This window comes from Neolamprologus multifasciatus, chromosome 9, assembly GCF_963576455.1.
Source record: "Neolamprologus multifasciatus chromosome 9, fNeoMul1.2, whole genome shotgun sequence".
Classification (NCBI taxonomy): domain Eukaryota; kingdom Metazoa; phylum Chordata; class Actinopteri; order Cichliformes; family Cichlidae; genus Neolamprologus; species Neolamprologus multifasciatus.
In genome coordinates, this window is record NC_140447.1 from 24,432,298 (window position 1) to 24,456,421 (window position 24,124).

A 24,124-nucleotide genomic window follows, 5' to 3' on the forward strand; every position below is an offset into this window, starting at 1 on the left:
ATATGCGAGATCTACTACGGTCCGCGCAGATGTCCTCATACCTGCCTGGTTTTTCTGACCACGTGGACTTGCTTGCAGACAGCTTACATTGCATGTCATTGGTACAATAACTAACGAGCTACGCGTGTGTCCTAGGTGACAGACGTCCAGGTGCCTTTAAAGAAATATAACAGGACCGGCGAGATGTCTGTGTCCATGTCATCAATGCAATATATCAAGGTCTAAAGCCAGATTTCTTCAAGACAGAGCTTTAAACAAGGCCTAAGTATCTGCTTGCAATAATGTTTTGTGAAGATAATTATTTTAAAAGAGCTGGGAATTGAATCAATGTGTAGGGAAAGGAAGCTTTAGAAAGTGGCTAAACTATAAAAAGGTATGAAGTTACCACTGAATGTCCTGTTTGGAGTCAAATTTCAAAGTGATGAAGCCGTAAAGGCAAATTTCACCATAGCAGAGAAAATGATATGATGAGAGAGGGGAGGAACAGAAAAACTACCAAGCTTACTTGCAGTTTTTATGTATTTATTTGAGTGATTGTGAATTCTACATTATTTATGTAAAAAGGGCCCTCTAAAATGGGTCTGCTGCTCATGGTGACCCATGAAGATACTGCAATCCTGAACATGTCTTTTATCCCATCAATAGTAGGAAATAACTAAAATAGCGCAGTGGTTGTCAGATACACCTGTTAATGGAAAATCAGCCTTGATGAGCAAATCATAAGGAGATCAAAAGATATCAAAGAATGGTAAACTCACTGGCTCTTCTAAGCTCCTGGAGCACTCAAAGCACTTCATTCATACAAGCACCTTTTTTTTCTCTATGTTCAAGTGCTGTTTTCTATCCAACATCCACACTCCGATCTTGCCCAAGGATACTTTGGCATGTAGACTGAAGCAGGCAGGGGTCAAATCACCAACCATCTGATTAGTAGACGCCCTGCTCTACTTCCTGAGCCACAGCCAGGAATCATTTTAGGCTCATGTGATCATCCGAATTTTGACAAATTTAGGTGCAAGGTTAATTTGGTGTCCAGGACTCTGTGTTCCCTGCTAATCAATGGAGGAGTCTTAATCACGTAAATTCGCCTGTATAGTCAAAGAAAGGTTTAGTGGGAAGCATCTGCTGATGGAGAACTCACCTCAGGCACTAGGGATGGGTATCGTTTAGGTTTTATCCGATACCGGTGCCAAACCGGTACTTTTGAAACGGTGCCGGTGCTTAAACGGTGCTCAAACCGGTGCTTAAAGAATGGAGAACACAAAATTGGTCCAAAAACATCTTATGTTCAGCTGTTTTTTTGTAAAAAGATAACAATGTTAGCCTTTTCTGCAGCTATAGGGGATTTATGGTATCACTCTTGGCTGGAAGCAGTGCTTAATCAATGGAAAAAACACAAACTTTGTCCAAAAACCTCTCATGTTTAGCTGTTTTCCACTTTTTCTTTGGTCATTTTAGCCTTTTTGGCCAGGGTGAAGGGAGTATCTGCCATCAAACAAGAAGACAGCTGCATGTAACTATGACGGTGTTTGCTAGTTCACCTTACATGCATTAATTTAATAACGTGGTTAGCCTACTAAGCTACTCACGCAGAGAAGAACGGCTGCTGCTGCCATCATCATCCGTCATCATTTCTGCTACACTGGCAGGGCTAGGGGCCAGGACTCTCCTCTTCGGGTTTTTGGGGGATGTTGCTAACTCCGAGTCCGATAACAGGCAACCCACCCGCAGTCGATGCGCTGGTGTGAGGTCTTGCAGCAAGCTATCAAATACGGCGCATTTTTCGGCTTTTAAAAAAAACGCTATCCGTCGCCAGGTGTTTCATCGGATTTGAGGTGTTACCTTCTTTGACAGTATCAGCTTAAAGCACTTGTTGCAGGCTGCTGAGTTTGCATATTTTGCTGTGAAGTACAGCCAGACTTTTGACCGCTTCGCCTTGGGCATTTTTAATCTGTAGCTCTGCTCTAAAAGAACGTACGTACATGGACCCGCCTACTATCCGGAAACGTAAAATGATTGGCTAGAATCTAAAGTGTATCATTCCATACCAGTTGGTGGCGGTAATGCACCTTTCAGTTGTTTGCCAACGCCAATATAAATGTAAGGAAGAAGAAAGTGTACCACAGCTCAGGAAAAAAAAGCACCGAAATAAAGCACCGAAATGTGCGCTGCTTTTCGGTCTGGTTACTACCGTTTATGTCAGAACCGGTGCCATCATGGCACCGGATACCGGTACCCATCCCTATCAGGCACCATAGCATTCTGGTTCACAACTGGTTGAGGTCAAGGATATTCACACCAAACGGTGGTCTTATCTCACTACCTCAGGGTTCACATGATAAGTCAAATATCACACTTGTTTTGGTGATTTCTGACAGTGGTGCTAGCAGCTGTAATCCTGCATTCACCGTGCTTACTTTTAAGAGTTTTTAACTATTGGCCTGCATTCTTTAGTCGTTCTTTAAAGTGTTTGCTATTCACTTTGGCTACAACCTCCCACTGATTTTATGATTAGCGTTAATCTCGTTAAAATGATGTTAACGCCATAACCGCAAATCTCCGTTAGCGAGTTAGCACAGCGTCAGTGTTAGTGCGGTTAGCTCTATCTAACGGAGATTTGGCGCGTTAATGCAGTTATGGCGTTAACGTCATTTTAACGAGATTAACGCTGACAGCACTAGTTATGATACCAATACATTTGAAGGCTGATTATTGGGGTTGACGTCACTTTATCACGTAACCTATGTGGTGCCTAATTATATTTCATTTTGTTTTTTGGGGGGTTTATTTTGTGTCTTAGCAACATTTTACAAAAAAAATACTCAGGGTAAATGTGAATTGCACTTTTTAAAATGATGATTTAATTTTTTTTTTTTTTTTTTTTTTTAATTATTTATTTTATTTTCAGTTGTTACAGACGGGACAGACATGAGTGAGGGATAGGAAAGGGAGAAAGAAAGAGGAAGGAAAAGAAAAACAGAAGGGGAGAGGGACAGTGAGAAAAGGGGGGAAGAAAAAATATCTCCGGGATCACCTGTTGAGAGAAAAAGAATAGAAAACAAGCAAAAAAACCCAAAACAAAGCAACATACTATACACAACACCATCGCATTAATCTAGCTAAGTGTAAACAGCAGTAAATACTAAATATTGAATGTTGTTGTGCAGCACAGACAGCGCACAATGTGCTTTGAAGTAGCAGCCAAGAAAGGTGTGATTTAAGTCTACGAACAGTGAACACCCATGTGCACACCTGTGTGGATCGGCGCGCTTGTATTCAAATGGTTTCCCCATGTAATGGTCTGCTAGAGGATGTAGAGAGTGATGATTTAATTTACTGAAGAAAAAAAAAAAATCTATCTGGCCCTGTGTGAAAAAATATTTTATGATGGCGTTGTACCAGCACAGTAAAAGCAACTTTCGAAAAGGAAAAATAAGGGGAATAAATCTCTTTGTCTTGACCACTGTGGGCGGTGGTGGTAAAGGTACATTTTGTTATATGTGCGTTTTTCTTTGTCTTACTATAGCCAATCATTGCAGAATGGCGCACATAGTCACATATTTCCTGCACGCATGAGTAAGAGTGAGTGACTAACAGTGGGTGAATGAGCTCACATTGGTCCCTGAGAGAGGCCGACTCGTTCCCATCAATCAGTTGCCTGCATTCTACCTGGAGGCAGAAAACAGTGAAGACAAAGCGCACTTACCTTCTGGAAATTGCTGTAATTGAGTGATTAAGACTGATGACGTCAAATGAAAGCCTGAATGAACGCTCATTCACAAACAAACGGTATGTGGGTGACTCACCAGCATCCTGGCCTTGGGCTTTGTGCATGGCATCTGCATTCGTGCGGTAGCAGCTCCTGGTGAAAAACAGCGCCATGATTTAGAGTTAAGCAGGCAGCGTTTGCACCTTTTGTACAATCAGAACAGAATATTGGATGAGCCCTTGGTGTGTCCTTTCCACACCAAGGGCATGTTTCTGTTGCCTACACTTGTGCATAAACCATGCCGGCATTGTGATCGCTGCCATCATCGTGCTCATAATTACTGCGGGGATGAGCCGTGTAATAATAAAAAACAATTTTACTGAGATGATTATCACGTAGATCTTTAACTTTCATTACTGTACATCACTTACATCCAGGGTTCACCATCATACAAACACAGGAAGAAGACTTATGTTTTTATCCCTGCTGTCCGCTCACCCCTCTGGCTGCTGGACTCTGTTTAACGTGCAGATTTCTCCTGATCTTTATAAATCAGATCACAACATCGCATCAACTTACAACTTAATATAATCACTACTCTGGAATCAGATAACAGTATACTTAAGGGACAAAGGCAAAATGTAATTTTTATTAATATTTTATAATTCCTGCTAACAGAGATTTTTTTTCCATAGAATTCAATAATTTCTTTTTTAAAAAATGCCACAAAATCTTTTGTTTCTCTGCCAGATTTAAGAAGTTAAAGCTTAATATACTGCAATGTACTATAACAGGTTAAGATACATATTAACTCTATAAGATGGAAAATTTCTTTGTTACAGCAATTAAAAATGTATTTAAACATAACCCATTACAAACTATGTTAAATAAGAAGAATAGTACATAGTTAATAAATTAAACCCATAACAACATAACAATATGAGTGCTTTTAGTGGAGATATCATCTTAATTTCAGGAGCGGGACCGCTCCTCCTTCACGCCCCCTCCGGCATCAGGCTATAAAACCCCTCCTTCTCCAATACCTGCTGTTCTCATTTTCATGCCCCACCCTGCCCACCCTTTTTCTTTCCTCTCTTCTCCTGTCCTCTCCTCTCTTCCTTTCCTCCCTTTATTCCTTGTTAGTACATGGGGTTCTGCCCGGCCCAAGAGCCGTCGCCAGTCCCCTTCAATTCCTTCCCCAAACCGCAGCACTATTCACACTCCTGATCCCTCATTGCCCATCGTTACCAAAGATGTGGTCCCTGCTAGTGAAATCAGATTTTTTGATAACTTTATTTGACAAATCAAGATGTTTGTGTGGACATATACTTTAACAATAGTTAGCTAGCTAACTAAAATTATTATTACACATTTATGCAAAGGTAGGACTTGATAAGGTAAGAATTTGATATCTTTTTTTAATAAAAGTTAACATTTTTCCTTGAGTATTTTTTTTTTTTTTACCCTGTTCATAAAGCCCATTCATTTGTCTGTGGTTCCCTGTTTAGCTGTTTTCTTACTTCCTGTTTTATTTTGCTACTTACTTGTCTATACTAATGATTGTCACTGTACTGCAGGGGTGTCGAACTCCAGGCCTCGAGGGCCGGTGTCCTGCAGGTTTGAGATCTCACCCTGGTTCACCACACCTGAATCAAATGATTAGTTCATTACCAGGCCTCTGGAGAACTTCAAGACACGTTGAAGAGGTGATTTAGCCATTTAAATCGGCTGTGATGGATCAACAACACATCTAAAACCTGCAGGACACCGGCCCTCGAGGCCTCAAGTTCGACACCTGTGCTGTACTGCCTGTATTGGCTTGTGCTGTGTTTGATTTGACTTCTCCTTCTCACATCATCTGATTAAAAACTCAAACTAATCATGTGATCAGTTTAATCTGTACCCAGGTGTTTCTACTTTCTTCATTACCTTGTCTGTCTTTTCAAGCGTCCGGTACCCCAGGTGCTGACAATCACGCATCTGGCCTGATTGATGCTTGATTAACAGCACCTGTGAGCATGGCCTTTGCTACAGCAGTTGTTGTGTGCTCCTGGCATGCCACATTTGACTTATGTGGATTGGGGACTTAGCACAGGGCAACTTCAAGCTGGTGTGCTGCAAATTCAAGTTGCAGCATTTTTTGGACCTATACTAGAGTCCTAGTATATAGAAGTAGTACAGTATAGATATTTATTTGTGCCTTTGGAGCTCAGGAACAGTTCAAACTGTTCTATGAATTTTGTTTCATAGAACATGGACGTCAGTTCACCTAAATATTTTTTTTTATTGTTCTGTCTCGAGACTGCCACATTTGGGCCCTTCTGGTACAAGTATAACAGTCCATACCTTTCCTATACCAGTAAGACAGCGGTTAAGACAGCTTTTGTTTGCCAAAGAGCTTTATGGGTTACGATTGTACCGGCTACGTGATTTGTGGCCACACTGGCCACTCATGAACCAAAATACCTGTCTTCAGAGAAGAATGCCCGGTTGTTTCAGGTGAAATTAAATACACCCAATCAACAAACAGAGTGAAAAGTGGGCAATGAATAACACACACACACGCACACACACACGTAGGCCTACAGGACTCCAGAATAAAAATACAAACACTGTGTTCGCAGCTGGAGTGTGTCTGTCCAAATAACAAGAGCAAGAAGGGGAATTTCTCAGAGAAACAGCTTCCTCAGGGCTGAAGGCCTTCCCTAATTGGGAGAGAGGTGTCATCGACCCCCAGCAGTTAATCATGGCACTGTGAGGAGAGAACTGCAGACACGGAGGACTCATTGTTTCTCCCCCCCCCCCTGCAAGACATCGTGAGTGCTTGCACATTGTGCTGGGGAAACTCACAGCTCCTTGTTGCGTCTGCCAGGACGATAGTTTACACAGGTTCAAATAATTGTCTCGAGTATGTGGGATAATTACTGTAAAGCTATGTTCTGCTGGGCCGTGTCTCTCTACTATCACTCAACTTGGATAAGCAGATATAATTTGGCTCATAAATGTCTAATAAACTCTAGATGTTGGGGAGGACTCCACAGATTGACAGCATCTTGGTTTTCAGTAATAATAGCATTGATTGGCAATATTTATATTTATACTGTATATCATCCTGAACCAAAGCCATTATGTTAGGTTAGTCATCCGATTTCAGAGATGAGCCAGAACTGGTCTCATCCTGTCAGCTGGGGGAGATAAATTGCCTATTAGCCCTCTGGGTTTATGATAATTTTATACAATCAATCATAGTGAATGAATAGGTGTCAAATAGAGGCTCATCTAACTGGAATAATAAAAGGTTGTATGCATACAGAGTGTCTATTTGTTTTCCCCTGAAATGTGTGCTTATGAGTTGTTCGCTTATACTTTTTTTTTTTTTTTTTTTAAATCAGGGCAGCAAATCTTTCATTGGTTATTAGTGTGTAAAATTAGTACCTGGCCTTTTAAGTGTTTTTGGAGTGCGACTGGACGTTTTAGACTTCTCTCTCGTGTCATTTTTTCTCTCTTAGACTGGTGACTGGTAGCAACACGTCACAACAAAAGAGGAAAATGTGACACGTAATTTGTGCTTTGCTAGCATGGTCGCAGTAGAGGTAATGAGATGAGAAAGGGTTTTAACTGATTGTGGTGAGACGGGGCAATTTGGAAGCTATTTTGACGAGTGAACAGACATACTGAGCTGGGACTTTCTGCTCTCAGGATTATCTGCAACTGAATTCATCCAGAAAGCAATCGTTCTCTGCTAGGGTGAATTGAGATGCTTAGCCAGCCATAAAACACACAAATAAACATACAGACTTTGCTTAATTCACTGTAAATATGTCCAGCATGAGGTGATCCGGAGCTACACAGCTTTATGTAATTGATCACTTATTGCAAAATACTCTATAAGTTGTTTATATGGTGTAATTATAGAGTCATTATTCTTGGCATGCATGACAGACTACATGCCTGCTACCAGTCAGTCAGTGCTTGACGGCTTTATATTCAGAAAAAGCTGGCAGGCACTGTAAAAACGAAAACAAACAAACAAACAAAAAAAACAGTGTTTGCACCAATTAAAATCCACTCCCTGTATATAAAAGATGTAAACATTTATGGGCCTGAAAGGTGAGGCGAATGTGAAAGTTAGACCTGCATTCCTTCCAGTGGCCAGCAGAGGGGTGTCTCATCTGGTTGAATATGAAAGTGTGATTGCTTTGATGACTACGGGAAAAGATCCATTTCCTCACTTGATTTATAAACTCAGGTTTTATGCCTGTCTTATTTTATGCCTCTCTAATATTATTTTATGTTTATTTTGTAAATGATGGAAAATAATAGATGATAAATCAGAGTTTACTGTAGGAAAGAAGTAGACAAATCATTTTTCCTAGGTATCCCATTAAAAAACTGGTAGGTTTAATATTAACTTGAACAGTCCCAGTTTTTCCATGCGGCCCTTTGGGGAAATCAATCGCCCAAACCCCTGCTTTGGGTCATGGCTAACTCGTGATTGATCATTTGCTATTGCATGGCAGTGTGGTGTCTTTTTATTCTAATTTCTCTGTTCTAATATCAGATATTTACTCTGTCACAATCTGCACAGGCACATTTTCACATTTCCCTAACAACCTACATGTAGGGAGTATTATGATGTAGTAGATTGCCTGTCAGTAGCAATCCCAGGCCAGCCTCTGTAACTTGTATCTACAATGGCAATTTTTAGTCTGGTTTGCCTCCGCTGACTGCCTACCTGTTGCCTATCATGCCTACTGAATGAATAAAGTCTGCTTTTATCCTTCAACTCCCCGTCTGCTGAGCCCACTTAGTAAAGAATTATTTCGCAAAGTGTCCAACCCACAGTCTGACATCCCTCCTCCACCTCCTTGTTGGTGTTTGTGTGGTTGGTTTGATTCTCTGGCTCAGGAGAGAACAAGCAGATTAGAAGATATCACGAGCTGCTCAGACCTCTGGCTTCTGTATTTTCTAACATTTCCATGTCTCTCTTCTGCCTTTCAGGCACCTATAAGTTGATTTCAGGTGACGTGTGTCCGCTCAGCCACTCACTGTATTCATTATTGACCTTAATGACTAATCTAACCCCTTAACATTCACCCTTCTTTTTACCCAAAAAGACTAAAAGCTTGGCGGCTTTTTGTTCGTTGGACTCTCTCAGTAAAAGTAATGTGCATCGGTGATTCAAAAAGTAACTTGTTTGGTCCTCAACACAGAAAATCTATAAAACTACAGAAATGGGCTCTAGTTAGCTGTGGTATCTTTAAAAAAGTTTGCACCATTTAAATGTTATAGTCTTGTGTACCAAAATCGTTGGATTTTAAATCTGCTGATACTTTTCAAAACATAGCCACAGAATTTTCAATCACTGTAAATTTAAGGGTCACTTTGAAAAAAAAAAAAAATTAGGTTCAATTTATCATTTAAGTTCAGTACTGAATAATATGTGACTCCCTTATTTGTCATTTACTTCAGGTTGGTGAGCCCTATTAAAAGAAAACAAACCAAAGGACAACTTTGTGTCTACAGACGAATGGGGAAACACAGAGAAATACAGGAACACGAACACAACATAATAATATAGAAGTTTTGGTAGATTTAGTTTGACACTATTAAAAACACATGGCTGGTTCACAAGTTGATTTTAAGGTGTTTTTTTTTTTTTCTTTTTGGCTCAGTATGAATGCAAACACGGAGTATTCAGGAGTATTTCTCCATAAGTTTAACACATCATGCCAGGAATGAAACATGACAGAACTTAACTGATGAAGAAAATGAAAGAATCTGGTTACAGGACACAGTGTTACCCTCAAATCGAAAGTCTAAGAATTGTGTCACTGGTTTTATAATCATAAGCTATTTCGATGAGTGTAAAATAAAGCATTTTCAGAGGTACTGCCAACCTGCTCAGACATAATCTTTAAGAAAAGGTTTTACAAAAAAAAATTCTCTGTGTGTCAAATAAATGAACAATAAAAGAAAAATCAAACCTTAAGAGTGCGTCAGGAATCTGCGAGAGTTAAAAGGTCCTTTGCGGGTACATGTTTTGGGTTGTATGCAGATGACATCAGTCCTCCAGAGATGTGTCATCATGTGTAAAGAGCTGATCTGTGAGCGTAATAGAGCAAAGTTACATTAGCTTCAAGGTTTTAATGCTCTTTGTTTCCACTTGTTTGCCTCAGCAGCAGTCACATCAGGGCTTTTTTTTTTTAAAATAACTGAATGACCCATTCATTACATACACAAGTAATTCAATCGTGATTGTGCACCTGAATGCTGAATTGTCTGTTAAAGCGTCGATTATTTCCCAGTCCTCCTCCCTCTGGGTGTGGAGGTGGTAGTAGTGGTGTTGGCGGCAGCAGCAGAGGAGCGTAACAGGAACGCTCTGTGAGTCATGAGTGCTTACATGAACCAGGGCCTCCTCCAGTGATGAAACCACCATTGAAGCTTGTAACGCTGTGTGGGAGTCCAGACCAGAGGACAGAGGCTTGTGGGTGTGTACTACTGGCTGGGGTCTCCAGTTTATCAAACATCCAGCTGACTGCTGAAATAAATCAGACTCCACGTTAAATAAAACAAAACCAAAGTGTCAGAAAATCCAAAAAGCTCAGAGGTACATTTACCCACTGAAACTCAATATCAAGATTCAAATCCTATCTCAATTCGAAGGTCACTGACCACTCCTGTTAAGGACCTTAATGGGGGCTTTTTGGCTCACTTTTGGTTCCATATTTGTATTCTTGGAGTATTATATCAAGCATTGCAAGATTTATGGCTGTAAATAATCTTTATTCATCTTATACTGGGTCTTGTTGCCACCCTTAGTTCCTCTCCCTTAACCCATCTTTATCCTAATTGGGTGCTCCACACAAACAGACGGTTTAAACAGCATGTGCTCACAGGATATCATGATACATACATGTCCAACAGTAAAAAAAATGATTTAGAGCTGTATGAAGTATTATGGAGCAGTATTTCACTCATCTGCCTTCACACAGATGAACTCGAGTATCCTAATTTAGCCCTTAATCCACAGGGTTTAATTTCACGTTGGCCCACACTCGGAAGCTATAACAGCCTCAACTCTTCTAGGAAGGCTTTTTACAAGATTTAGACGTGTGTTCATAGGAATTTTTAACCATTTTTCCAGAAGTGCACTTGTGAGGTCAGACACGGATGAGGAGGCCTGGCTCGCAATTTCCACCCTGATTCATTCCAAAGGTGTTCTGTTGGGTTGAGGTCAGGTCTTTGTGCAGGCCAGTCAAGTTCTTCTAGACTCAACTCACAAATCCATTTCTATGTCCTGCTTTATGTACTGATGCACTGTACTCATCCCCAAACTGTTCCCACAAAGTTGGGAAACATGAAATTGTCTAAGATTTCTTGGTATGCTGAAGCATTAACAGTTCCTTTCACTTGAACTGAGGAGCCAAGCCCAACGCCTGAACCCACACCATAATCCGGCACCACAGTACCACGCTGGAATTCACTGGGCCCCTGAGACCAACCCAATCTGCCATAAATAATTGTAGAAGCAGTCTGCATGCCTAGACTCTTGTTTGTTTGGTTTTTAAACCTGTGGCAATGGAAGTGATTGGAACACCTGGATTTGATGATTTGGATAGGGGAGTCAATACAGTGTATGTTGTCCTGATTATTTGAAACATAACAGCATGTACATGACAGAAAATACCATATGATAATTGGTCCACTTGGGGTTACCACAATGGAGCACCTTTCTCCATTTCACCCTATACCTGGTATCCTCCTCTGTCACACCAACCCTCCTAATGTCCTCCTTCACTACATCCACAAATCTTCTTCTTTTCCTTCTTCCTGGCACTTCCATATTCAACATCCTTCATCCAATAGATCCACTATCCTTCCCTGCACAAATCACCTCAAGCTTGCCTCTTTAACTTTGTCACAAAACTGCCCAACCTGAGCTGTCCCTCTGATCTACTCATTCCCAATTCTGTCCACTCTGGTCATAAATGCTTTAAAACTTCTCCTTTTTGTTAGGACAGGGAGAACACAGGAGGGTCTTGCCCACGTTCAGACACAGGCACCCCTTGTTGAGCCAACCACTCAGACTTTGTGCATTTAAATGACAAAATATATCCTTTATCCTTCACATCTGAATATTGTCTCATTTCTGAAAGCAGTTTGTCTGGGCAGCAGTGAGACAAAGTCATTAATTTACCAGTGAAAAATAAATGGTGAAGTCAAACTCTAAATTGTGTCTGAAGTCAAATTAAATTGTGTCTGTACTACATGAAGTTCAGTGTCGTTTCAAACTTTTTAATAGGTAACAGTTTTTGTGATTTTATACAGGAATAATGATCACAAAGTCAAGCTCCAAGTCTGGTTTGAGCTTAGACAGGTTTAAAGTCGACAAACTCTTAACTGGACTTACATTTTTTTAGATTTCAGAATATATAAAAGTTTTAAATTAACCTCCTAGGACCTGGTGTCCACATATGTGGACATCACATTTTGGGTTATTTAGACCAAAATATTTAATTTTGCTCAATTTTGCCTGATATCCATTTACGAGGACATTACACTGCTACTGTTCTATCAAAATTTTAAACAAATATCCTCATATGTGGCTCAGATTTTTCATAAAAACAAAAATAAGGTAAAATAAAATCTGGTAATTCTTTGTTTTTACATTTATCGGGCCCCAATATGCCGAAATATCAAAGAGAAATTAAAGTTGCATGCTGTGGAAGAGTTTGGTTCTTAGGAGGTTAATCCAAAATGACGTCCTTCTGTGGTCATGAGCTACAGTAGAGAAAAACCAGATGCTTGCAGCTGTAATTATGTTGTACACAATTTGTGTTTCCACACGCATCTCCCACATTGCTCTCCCCCCCACGCATGCATCCCCCTCTTTGTGAGTCATGAGTGCATCCACAACACACGATATGTCCTCAGTGTCTTTCCCCCTCCCACTACCCACCACCCCCACCCTCCCTCCGACCCTCCCTCAGCTGTTCCTGCGTCTGAAAGATGGATGAGTCAGCAGCAGAGTATACTTTGGCTTGTGCCAAGCCATCATCTTCCGCTCATCTCCCGTCTCGCCTCCTCTCAGCCGCCGTCCATCTCTACACACATGCCCCTGCCACAAAAGGCTGTGATTCATGTGCTGTTCACTGTCTATACATAACAGACAACTTAGCAAAGAACCAGTTTTAAGTTATGTTTTCAGATGCTTTGTTAAAGAAATTATAAAAAAAAATAATACATTATAATCTTCTTGTGACAAGCTGCTAGTAGCAGAGTCTATAAAAAATGCCAAAGGTAACAGTTTGGCAGGCATTAAATAGTATTGTTGCAATAACATCAGCAATGTGATCCCCAAAGAACTATTAGCTTTAAAACTCGTGTCCTTAAAATATTTGAGGAAAATAAGTGGCAACAGGTCCTATGGAGGGATAAATCCAAATGTGAGAATTGAATTGGTTCATGCTGTTCTGAGGCACTGTGCAGGGCAACTAGGAAGTGTGTTCCGGACTCTATTTCAACACTCAATTGACAGTCACACTGTCCCCCAGCTGTGGAAACACTCCACCGTCATCCCCATCTCCAAAAGAAACAACCCAAAGTCTCTGAATGATCTTCGTCCTGTGGCCCTCACCTCCCTGGTGATGAAGGCCATGGAGAAGATCATAAAACAGCACATTGTAAGAACAACTGACCCCCTGATGGACCCACTCCAGTTTGCTTACCGTGCACGCAGAGGTGTCGATGATGCAAAAATCTTCATCTTGGACTCCATCCACAAACATCTGGAGCTCCCTGACTCCTCCGCCAGACTTCTGTTTGCTGATTTCTCATCAGTATTCAACACTCTGCAGCCTCATATCCTGGCCACTAAGCTTTCCACCCGATTTCACCTGGATGATCAGCTAATACTGTGGATATTGGACTTTTTGACCAACAGGACTCAGAAAGTTCGGGTGAACAACTCTCTTTCCGGTCTCCGTTCCACCTCCACTGGCTCCCCCCAGGGCTGTGGGCTCTCCCCCCTGCTCTTCATCCTCTCCACTGATAACTGCAGATCCACACAGCCCAACTGTCACCTGGTTAAATATGCTGACAACACAGTTCTCCTGTCACTGCTGTCAGGCCCCTCACAACACCACGGGCCCCCTCTGCAGGAGTTTGTAGAGTGGTGTGACAGCTCCAAACTTGAACTGAACGTGAGCAAAACCAAAGAGATGGTGGTGACCTTCTCCAGTAGGCAGAGGGATCTGGCTGCTTCAGTCACCACCACCATCCATGGGAAGCCAGTGGAGGTAGTTGAGGAGTACAAATACCTGGGTACCATCTTTCACAACCTCCTGAAATTCTCTGCCAACACAAAGGAGATTCTCAGGATGTGCCACCAACGGCTATACCTCCTTAGGAAACTCAACTCCTTTGGAGTCAGCACACCCATCATGATGACTTTTTACTATGCCTTCCTGGAAAGCATCATGACCTTCTCCATCACCTGCTGGTTCCCCTCCCTCAGCGTTCAGAACAGGAACAGACTGCAGCACACTTCATCAGTGTGCTCTAAAATCATTGGCCTGCCTGTCAGAACTCTGGCACAGGTTTTCAGCCAACAGGCCCAAAGACAGGCAGCCAAAATCATCAATGACAACTCTCACTTTCTTCACCCCGCATTTCAATGGCTCCCCTCTGGACGACGCCTCCGCTGCATTTCTTTCAGGACTGAGAAGAGGAGAGCCACCTTTGTCCCCAAAGCCACCCTGCTTTTTAACTCCAGCCGATAAGACCATCTCCCACACCAGAAACATAAACTACTCTACACTCTTTTTATACTACCGACACTTTATTCACTTTTAGTCACTGTTATATGTTAATTGCCACTTGGGGATAAATAAAGTCTTTCTGATTCTGATTCTGATTCTGGAAGAAGTCAGGAGAGAGGGTAATGAGGGAAATGGAAACACCTAGGGAGACCCAGCTGACACAAATGAACACGATACCACCCGGGAAGTAAAACAAAACACCTTGAATGCAAGAGTTTCAAAATAAAACAGGAAACACGGAGAGACGTAGACATGATAACACAAGCTTGACAACATGAAACACAAAGACAAGAAATACATGACAGACTAACACAGACGACAGGAAAAGACTCACAAACACGGAGACATAGGTGCGACATAACCTAGACTAAAACTCAACGAAACTCTAACTAATAATAACACAAGAACCTGTTATCACAACTTAACATAATTCCAATGAAACACAAAGAATCAAAAATACAAAATAAACTCAAGATGCTGGGTCACACACTCAGCCCCTGACAATAGCTTTCTACTGTTGCTAACAATAAGAATAAACAAACAGGAAAGAAAGAAAATATGAGTACCTGAAACCACGATGAAAAAAATATAATAACACTCTGGGTAAAAGTGTTAAGAAAAGAATCTAGATATAGAAAAGCTCATTATCTCAACATGTGCATTCAATATTGTTTATGTTATCCTCGGATGACTCAAACTGCTTTCTAACCATAATTAATATTAAATGGAGCATCAAGTTCCATTTATCCAGTATCAGCACATCACAGGTTATTTATCATAGTTAGTTCTTTTCTGCTCTAATGTTTCTCAATTTTAGTTCCCTGTAGCAGCCTGTATTGATCTTGTATTTATTAGAAAGGCTCTGCAAATGCTCTTTAAAGAGCAGTCAATGCTTAGCCTTTTGCACTGATATCTGACTGCATCTCGTCTTATGTATAAAGGGATGTACAAAACTGTTGTAGTCTAGAGTCAGCCCTCATTTCTTCATGTTTTGCTTCCATACAGCCAGAGTTCTCCATCCTTTGTGAACATAAAAGTTTCTATGCACATTGGCTTTCACTCACTTTTAGTCCAGTGCTTGCAAACGGACCATTTCAGAGGATTTTTGTTTTGTTTACTAAGCCACTAACCTTAACCTATGAATCATTCAAGCATAATAAATGCACCGAACTAAAGAGATGAACCAGTGTCGTGTCTACACATAACAGTCAACTTAGCAAAGAACTTTTAATGGTATCTTAAGGCACTTTGTTACCAGCAGCCTGTCACAAAGACACATGATTTAGTCCCATTTCTTCAGTTGAATCTATGAAAAATGCCTAACGAGGTGATAAAGAGTTACTAGCTGAAAACCTTGTGCATTTTTGCATGGTGCGTGCACAGCATATCCCTAAAAACTGTAAAATAAATAAGTAAGTAAATTGGACAGTTTAGTTTAGTTTAGGACAAAAGAAGAAGTGGGAGGCCTAAAAAATATCTACAGCAGATCTGAAAGTATCAGAAAGTCATGTCCTTAAGAAATCCACTAAAGATTTCAAAGGGCCTGATTGATGCATCTGGCCTTTCAGCTGATCCATCTGCTGTTTACTGAAGACTCATCAGAAATAGTCTCAGTAGTAGGTTGGCCCAAGAGTTAAGAAGCCATTCTTAAGGAAGAAAAGCTCGAGATATCTAAAATTACAAAAGAACTGGATTGAAAATATTATGTTGTTATGGACCTTATTGTGAGATTTTTGGTTCAGATCATTGTCAGTGTGCACAAAGAAAGTCAGGAGAGATGTACCAACAGTAACCATGAGTTGTACATCCTATAAAACACGGTGGAGACTCTGTCCTGGTTTGGGGCTGTATTTTAATAAGTGGTGTTGGGGGATTTTGTCAAAACTGAATTTTAACCACACCAAAGCACTGCCAAATTTTGATTCCCCATGTAATATCATCTGGAAAGCATTTAACTGCATTGGCTTCATTCTCCTGCAAGACAATGATCCCAAACACACTGCCATTGCAGTAAAAGCAGACCTTGGTGGAAAAAACAGGCAACAGAACACTATTAGTCATTGACTGACCTCCCCAGAGGCCAAACCTCAAAATTAAAGCAGTATAGGATCATCTTGTCAGAAAACAGAACAGAAGGCAGTGGACATCCAAGAACCATTCCTGAAGACTCATTACAATTGTACATAATCTGTTTAGCCTTATATACTGTATTTGCATGTGCATGTGCATATGCACACTAGATATTTCATTGAATGCTACGATTTTATGTTGCTTTAAATAGTATTAACAGAGCAGGTTTTCCCTTGGCTTGGGTATGAAATAATTTCACCTTGGCGGATAATTATCTCAGAATAGGAAAATAACAGCACTCAGTTTTTCTTCAGGGGTCTGGAGTCAGCATTTGATATAATCTTCTGTGTCCTGCTTCGTGTAGAGAATGTCCATTGATCTTCATCCAAAAAGACCACAATGAGCCATAAAAGCATTTCAGGGCAGTCGCCAAGAAGCACATACTCTAAAGTGGTTATGATGCACAAGGTCGTTAAAGGCTGGACTTTCTCCAACTGTATGTCTGCACAAAGAATAAGCAAATCAATCTGAGACAGGCATGATTATAAGCAGAAATGCATCACGGGACTGTCTTCCTGTAGGATCTGAAGCATTGTAGTGGAAACAGAGGAGAACACACAGTAAATTTTCATATAAATATTTATTGCAGAGGAGGTATCTTTTATGTACATGCTATCACAATATAACACAATATAAATCTACCAAATATTCCCATATATTGATGCTATAAGCTTGTCATAGAGCAATAGTTATAACAAGCACAATACAGTGGGTTAGAGACAGTATCACTCACTATACAACTTGTAACAGTCCATAAAAGATAAATTTTTTCTTTTCTTTTCTTTATTTTTTGTTCTATCAAGGGCAGTGAAACATCGGTCCTACTAATTTCTTGAATTCATGCAGAAGCCACAAGAGCAAGATTTACGACGTTACAGCGTTGAGTAGTAGTAGTAGCGATAGTAGTAGTTGTATTTGCCTTCGTGTGACTTTGTTTGGTCACAAGAGAATAGAAGTCAGGTTTAAATGAAAGCAGCTAACCAACAAAAATGCACCATGGTAGAGACGACCCAATTGGAGGACAAAGAAGCTACGGGACACGGCGTGGTACAAGAATAATGGTCTTGGATTTTCACACCCGAGTAAATGGCTGAGGTTCAAATACTCACAGACTCATTGATGAATTGCAGAGAGACGGACAGTAACAAACACTTGGTTATGTATCACACTGTTCAATACACATACAGCGATGGACTGGCAGAACTGAGAATGCCTGCAGCAAGCACGCTATTGTAAATGAAAAAAGTAGACTCAAAGTTACATAAAACAGTGACTTCATTTAGTGCTGGGATGTTGCACTGTCATTTTTTGGGGTTTAGTTTTAAAATCAACATAAATGACACCATAAAAATTCCTTCTGTTGTTAAAAATGCTAACATATTGCTTGTTTTTGGTTCTTTTTCTTTTTGGGATTAAATTCAACCAAAATCATGGAGCCTCTGTTCGCTCCATTTCACTTTCAAATATGAAACAAACACATCTTTCCATGTTGAAATAACTTTCCTACAGTGACAGTAAAAGAGGCAGCAGGTTATTCTTCACCCGAGTTCAGTGAAAATGGCAGTGACTCCAAAGTTAGGTTTAAATAAAGAAGGGACTTTTCAAATGTCGCTGTACTCATGCAATAAAATCCTGACTCAGATGATAGATGACGCTTAACATCTGGTTCATAAAGATCACAAGGATCCATCAAAGGATTGCAATCAATCAGTGCTCTCTGACACCTCCCACAGGCTGGAGGTGGAGGTAATTCTCAGAAAATGATATCAGTTGCTGGATTGTTTTCATTTGAGTTGTGCCAAAGAAATTTAGTAATTCAAGAAAACTCACCGATGGGTACTGGCCTGAATCATAGTCATTACCAACCCCTAATGGGTTCTGAGGAAATTGACATGAACACAGACAATTACAATCAGTAATTCTCACAAGATACCACAATGCACTGTGGATGCTTTACTGATACACAACTGCAAATATAAATGGGGGTATTTTTTTCACTTTGATAGTTTATGGTGACTATTTAGACATTTTGATACAAAACACGGCACATCTCAAAACCTTTAAAAGATTTAGTCAGATTATTATTTGATAACTACCATGTTAAGTTTAATTACGAACTTATTAGGTTGATAAACAAATGGGGGTTCAGTCTGATTTGTATTTAAGTTGAAATGACGCCTAATATGGAGATGCAAAGAAAAACTGCAGCAGCGCTTAACCTTTAAATATAAAAGGTCACACTATTGTCAGTATTTCACATCATTCAATGACAGTTCCATTATCCAGTTAATAAAAACTTGGATTTTATTTTGGAAGTTATGGCCACTGTTTCTATCATTTAGACAAGAACATACTTGATGAACCTTCATTCATCTGTCTGTGTCCAGAGTTTCCTATATTGCAGATTTCAGACTTGATGCTTAATCTGCACTAGACCATAGACTTTGAAACACTATATAAGTAAATAAAAGATGGATGTGAACAACATGACATCACTGATGAAGAGTTGAGTTTGGCATTTTGGCTGCTGTTGGGATTTCTTGAGCCAGAAAGAACCACATGTGGAAGTGAGGATGAAGGTATAAGTCATCAACTTACCTTAACTAACGCAACCTGGTACTAGCGAGCAAAGTCCTGGAAATATTCCTCAGAGACTTTGGGTAGGCTGTGGCATTTAAACGGTGATGAATTTGTATTAGAGGCCTACATCCCCCAAGCTATTACAACACCACCAGCATCACCATGAACCACTGATACAGAATTGAACCATGCTTTTGTGTTGTTAACTCCAGCTTCTAACCCTACCATGCAAATGTTGGAGCAGAAATTGAGGCTTATTAGACCAGAGGCAATATTTTTCCAGTCTTCTATTGTCCAATTCTGGTGAGTCAATGTGAAATAGGCTCAGTTTCTTGTTCTTAGCTGACAGAAATAGCATCTAGGACAGGCTTCTCCTGCTATAGTTCATCAGTTTCAAGGTTCAGAGATACTCTTCTGCATACCTTGCTTGTAACAAGTGGTTATTAAGTAAGTATTTTTCTTTTTTTCCTTTCAGTTCCAAGTAGTTTGGCCATTCTCCTCCGACTTCTCACATCAGAAATGTCATTTTTGCCCAGAGAACTGCCATTCACTGGATATTTTTCTCTGTTTTTGGACCCTTCTGTGTAAACTCTAGAGCGGGAATGCGAGAAAATATTAACAAATCAGCAGTTTCTGAAATATTCATCCCAGCTCATCCGACAACCACAATCATACTACGTTCAGTCACTTAAATCACAGATTTCCCCCATTCTAAACTTCCCTATTAGCAGGTCTTTTTGACCATGTCTACATACCTAAATGGACTGAGTTACCATATGACTGACTGAGTCAAGATTTGCGCTAATGAACAGTGGAGCTGATGTCCTTATAAAATGTCAGGTGGGTGTAAACAAAAACATACCAGCATTTTACTCATGACAACTGTTGTACAGACCTCTTGCATAGACTCTTAGTACATTGAAATGCATCATAATCTATAATATTTGTCAGATCACTCGCACACTGTAAAGTTGGGCATTTTCAATATTCTCAAGGGATTGACTGACTTAAACATAGTGGGCTCAAGTGCAGTGTAGCACACAAGTGTAGCTAACAAAGTCATCTATCGCTGCAAGATCCAGAAAAAGTAGCTATGTCCATGAAAAACGAGGTCCCAGAGGCACAGCAGCATTTCAGGCAGCTCATTTCTTTGACTAAAGGTTACCTTCTGTTGCTACAGCATGGATCTCCATGTTTTCGATACTTATGCTAGCTGCCCTTCCTGACATGATCCAAAAGCGATTAGTGTCTCCTTCATTTTCAAACAGGGTATCTTTTGCTTTTAGGCCATTACATTAGACGATAATCTACAAATGCATAGCATGTTAATTTGTTTAATTTTGATGGATGATTATCCAGACTAAGTAATAACTTCCAGACAGTTTTAGCTAAGCCAGAAGTCTCCTTAAAAACCTGTGGTACTATCTGGCAAAATTTAGTGGCCACAACTATTATACAGAACCCAAGTTTTAATTACCCAGAATGCTTCTGTTATTGTGTAATAGAAGTTGCTTTCCTTTTTTTACGTTCAGGCAGTAGGACGGTAAACACAAAGGCAAGAACAGATCTTCTGCATCTCATTTGTCCTTTAAATATTGCATCCTCAGGCACACACTTACTTACATTTGGTGCAAGACAAAGATCCAAGCTGGATTCATACACAAAGCTGGTGCAAATAACTTTTCCTTCACTACTTTTGACATATGTGAACATATCTGACACATTCATGTTAACGCTGCTCTCAAATATCACCCTTTAGCTTTTGAAACTATAAAACAGGGTCTCAAAAAAGTGAACTGAAAACAACATTATAGATTTGCCAACACATTAACTGTTTTAGTTGACAAACCGGTAGGCTTCATCTACTCTCGATACCTGGCTGTGCATGCTGTTTATATAATTCACCATCACAAAATGCTGAAGAAGAAGACACTCGCTTCTCTTCAGACTGATACAAGACAATGCTAGTTAGATAGGCACATACAGTACATCTCCGCAGACTTGGAAGCATTTTAATCTGCCGAGAACTACAATTAAATAGATCTAAACAAAAAACAAACAAACAAACAAACAAAACATGTCTGAGTTTGGTCAGTGTGTTATATCGTGTGTGATATCATGCCATGTGGTTGAAAATAAGAAGACAAAATGTACAAGTCGGACATAACCTGTCCTCAGTTCTTAATTTGTGAAATTGGCTAAAGTGCTATAGACTGATTTCTTTCCTACGCCAAGGACAAACTAATAAATTAACTTTAGAGCTTCGAGACCTGCATCCCTCTTTGCAACTGTTCACTTGTTCTTTGGCTTTCACTTTCCCTGTTATGCAATTCAACCTTAATTTCATACTTTCTTGTTTATACACATCAATATTTGTCTCTACAGTCTGGTCCGAGAACTAATCATAGCAAAAGAAAATGTAAGAACAGCTGACATGGTGAACATGGATGTTTAACATTGCTTATGAAGTGAAAAGACTGAATTAAAAGTTGCATAATTAGTCTACAATTTCTCTTCAGGAGTTTCCTGTAATAATCTGGAATGCTCATCATGACTTTTTCTTTTTTTTTGTAGATTTCACTTTTTTCCAAAATAGATAAAACAGGAACAAAACCTCGGAAAGGAAGGCAACTTGTGGATCAACTTTGCTTCCAAGTCACCGTACTAATAGTAAAAGGTGATATTTAACGATTTCAAAGTGGAAAAAAAGTATACATCAATAATTATAATATATCAGTGGTCCATTAAGGTTGAGTGTCATGCTTTCTTGCTCGACGTACTATCCTCAAAGTCCCAGGGACAAACATCTGCCTTTTTAGCAGCACCTACAGGCCCCCCTTTAGGAGTTGGTTTGCTCTGTTTCATTGCAGAAGCACTTTTGTCTGTACCCGTTTTTTCCTCAAAATCCCACGGACAGACTTCCGGCTGCTTTTCTTTGGCTGCTCCAACATTAGCGCTTTTCCTTTTTTCTACCAGCAGCATTTCCTGGTGACTCTCTACATCCCACGGGCAGACCTCAACCATTTTTTGCTGGCCGACATGTTTCTCTGAAGATTTACTCTTGTCCTTCACCTTTGTTCTGCTTTTCTCATCATCAGTGTCTTTTGATTTTTCTTGGTCAACTGTTCTTGTGAAAGGGGGCCCTTTCTTTTTAGAAGGGGACTCCTTGGTTTTGGGTGCTTGTGAGGGGCTGGGTATCCTCTCTGAATTTGGAGCAGCTGCACTGCTGTCGAATTCCCATGGACAGACGTCGACTTTTGATGTTAGTGGCTGTAGTGATCCTTTAGGTGGATCTCTCACATCCATTGGAGAGGTTCCCTTTTTCTGCTTTGTCACGTCTGGTGAGTGAGCTGACTCTGTTGGTTTTTTCAGCTCTTCGAAGTCCCAGGGACAAACATCTGCCCGATGTGTTCTGGAGCTTTCAACTGAAGAGGGAGGCTGCTGGGCTTTAGACTGAGACACCGATTGCTTCGATGCTTCCACTTGACTGGCTTGACTCTCACCTCTGTCTTCCCATGGGCACACATCTGCTCGAATAGCCGATGACCTCTGAATCTCCTTTGGGTGCCTGCCACTGGATGGAGAATGATCAGAACCTTTCTGCTTCTGAGACTTGGCTCCTTTCGTGCTACCTCCATGAACAGTTGTGGTTTCCTTTGGTGCAATAGATACATGCTTTTGAACCTTATTTTCAGATGGAGTTGGGAGATCTTCCACCTCCCAGGGGCATACTTCTGAGAGATCATAGAGGTCTTTTCCCTTAATGGGGTCGGCGCAGATTGTCGGTTGGCTGCCACTAACTGGCTGTTTCATGATTATGCCTTTTGTGGTGCTTTGTTTGTACTCGACTGACTGGCTGATAATCATCTTGGGCTGGCATTCATTTTCCGGCTCTACATTTGCCTTTGTGTCTTTGCTCTTTGGCTGACTCTTCTTATTGCTTTCCTCTGTACCCTGGGTCTTTCCAGTCAAGCCCAAAGTCTTCTCTTTGGCACTAGCAATGACACTGAGGGACTTCTGCAGCATGGAGGCTCTAGGATGAATTGGTTTCTTGTCTGCAGAGAGATTATGGGCGCTGGCTGACTTGCAAACCAAGGGAACTGATTCTGTAGATTCACTGGGGGCGTTTATGTTCTCACTGGATGTCTTCTTGACCAGCTTCTTGCCCATAAGTGTATCCAGGAGGGACCCTTCAGCTGTGTTCTCATCAATCTTATCATTTACAGTGCTGCTGGAGTCCTCATTCTGGTCCCGGACGTGATCATAGCTACTGTGCGACTTCTTCAGGGAGAACACCTTGTTCTTCAGTGTCTCTTCCTTCGCTGGTTTTGCTGGGTGAGTCGTATCCAAGGGGGGTTTCTTCAGCATGGAGATGCTGTTACGATTGCTGCCATGCTCTCCCGCCTCCTTCTCTTCACGGCTGCACTGGCGATGCACGGACTCGGGAATCTCTGTGATGCGCCTCATCAGCGAGCGACCTAGCCCTTTCTTAGAGCTTCGCTTTTTCTGGAGATGAGGGTTGTTTGCTAGCATCTTCTTCCTTTTGTAAATCTCCAACTGGGAGTACAGTTTCTTCAGCTCTTCCTACACATCAATGATAAGACAGATACAAAGTTATTCGTCTTTTTTTAAAGACAATAACCTGGCTAAATAAAACAAACAAACAAACAAAGGTCGCGCTCAAACACTGCTACAGAAAAGCACACAATCTGCTGCACAGAAAACATGCAGTACTACCTAATGACACGTGACTACAAACAGTTTTTAAATAATGCATTACAGAGTATCACATGCTGAAAAAAAGCAAAGACGGGACAGTTTAGGACAGCATCAAATAAGAAAACGGAGTGTCTTTTAGTGTTAGGTCTGAAACAGCCTCTAA

General features: G+C 40.6%; 2 protein-coding genes and 1 long non-coding RNA gene across 5 annotated transcripts in view; 1 reads left to right on the plus strand and 2 right to left on the minus strand.

Annotated features, from left to right (window-relative positions):
- Positions 1-3,328: 3,328 nt before the first annotated feature.
- LOC146511631 (uncharacterized) lies at positions 3,329-12,666 on the minus strand. The gene is made up of 3 exons (XR_014875983.1): positions 9,976-12,666; positions 9,697-9,814; positions 3,329-3,862 (listed from the first exon to the last, which is right to left on the minus strand). It is a non-coding gene; the product is annotated as an uncharacterized LOC146511631 (long non-coding RNA).
- A 538-nt stretch (positions 12,667-13,204) lies between these two features.
- LOC146511632 (uncharacterized) lies at positions 13,205-14,624 on the plus strand. Its single transcript, XM_085172330.1, has 2 exons — positions 13,205-13,268; positions 13,305-14,624. The coding sequence occupies exon 2, from the start codon at positions 13,360-13,362 to the stop codon at positions 14,491-14,493; it is 1,134 nt and encodes a 377-aa protein (XP_085028456.1). The 5' UTR covers positions 13,205-13,268; positions 13,305-13,359; the 3' UTR covers positions 14,494-14,624.
- A 2,603-nt stretch (positions 14,625-17,227) lies between these two features.
- gpr158a (G protein-coupled receptor 158a) overlaps positions 17,228-24,124 on the minus strand; it is a 95,766-nt gene continuing 88,869 nt past the window's right edge. For all 3 annotated transcript variants that reach the window (XM_085172328.1, XM_085172327.1, XM_085172329.1), the window contains one exon: positions 17,228-23,826. In XM_085172328.1, coding sequence (XP_085028454.1) covers positions 22,000-23,826 — 1,827 coding nt within the window. In that variant the 3' untranslated portion in view covers positions 17,228-21,999. The remainder of the gene's footprint in view (positions 23,827-24,124) is intronic.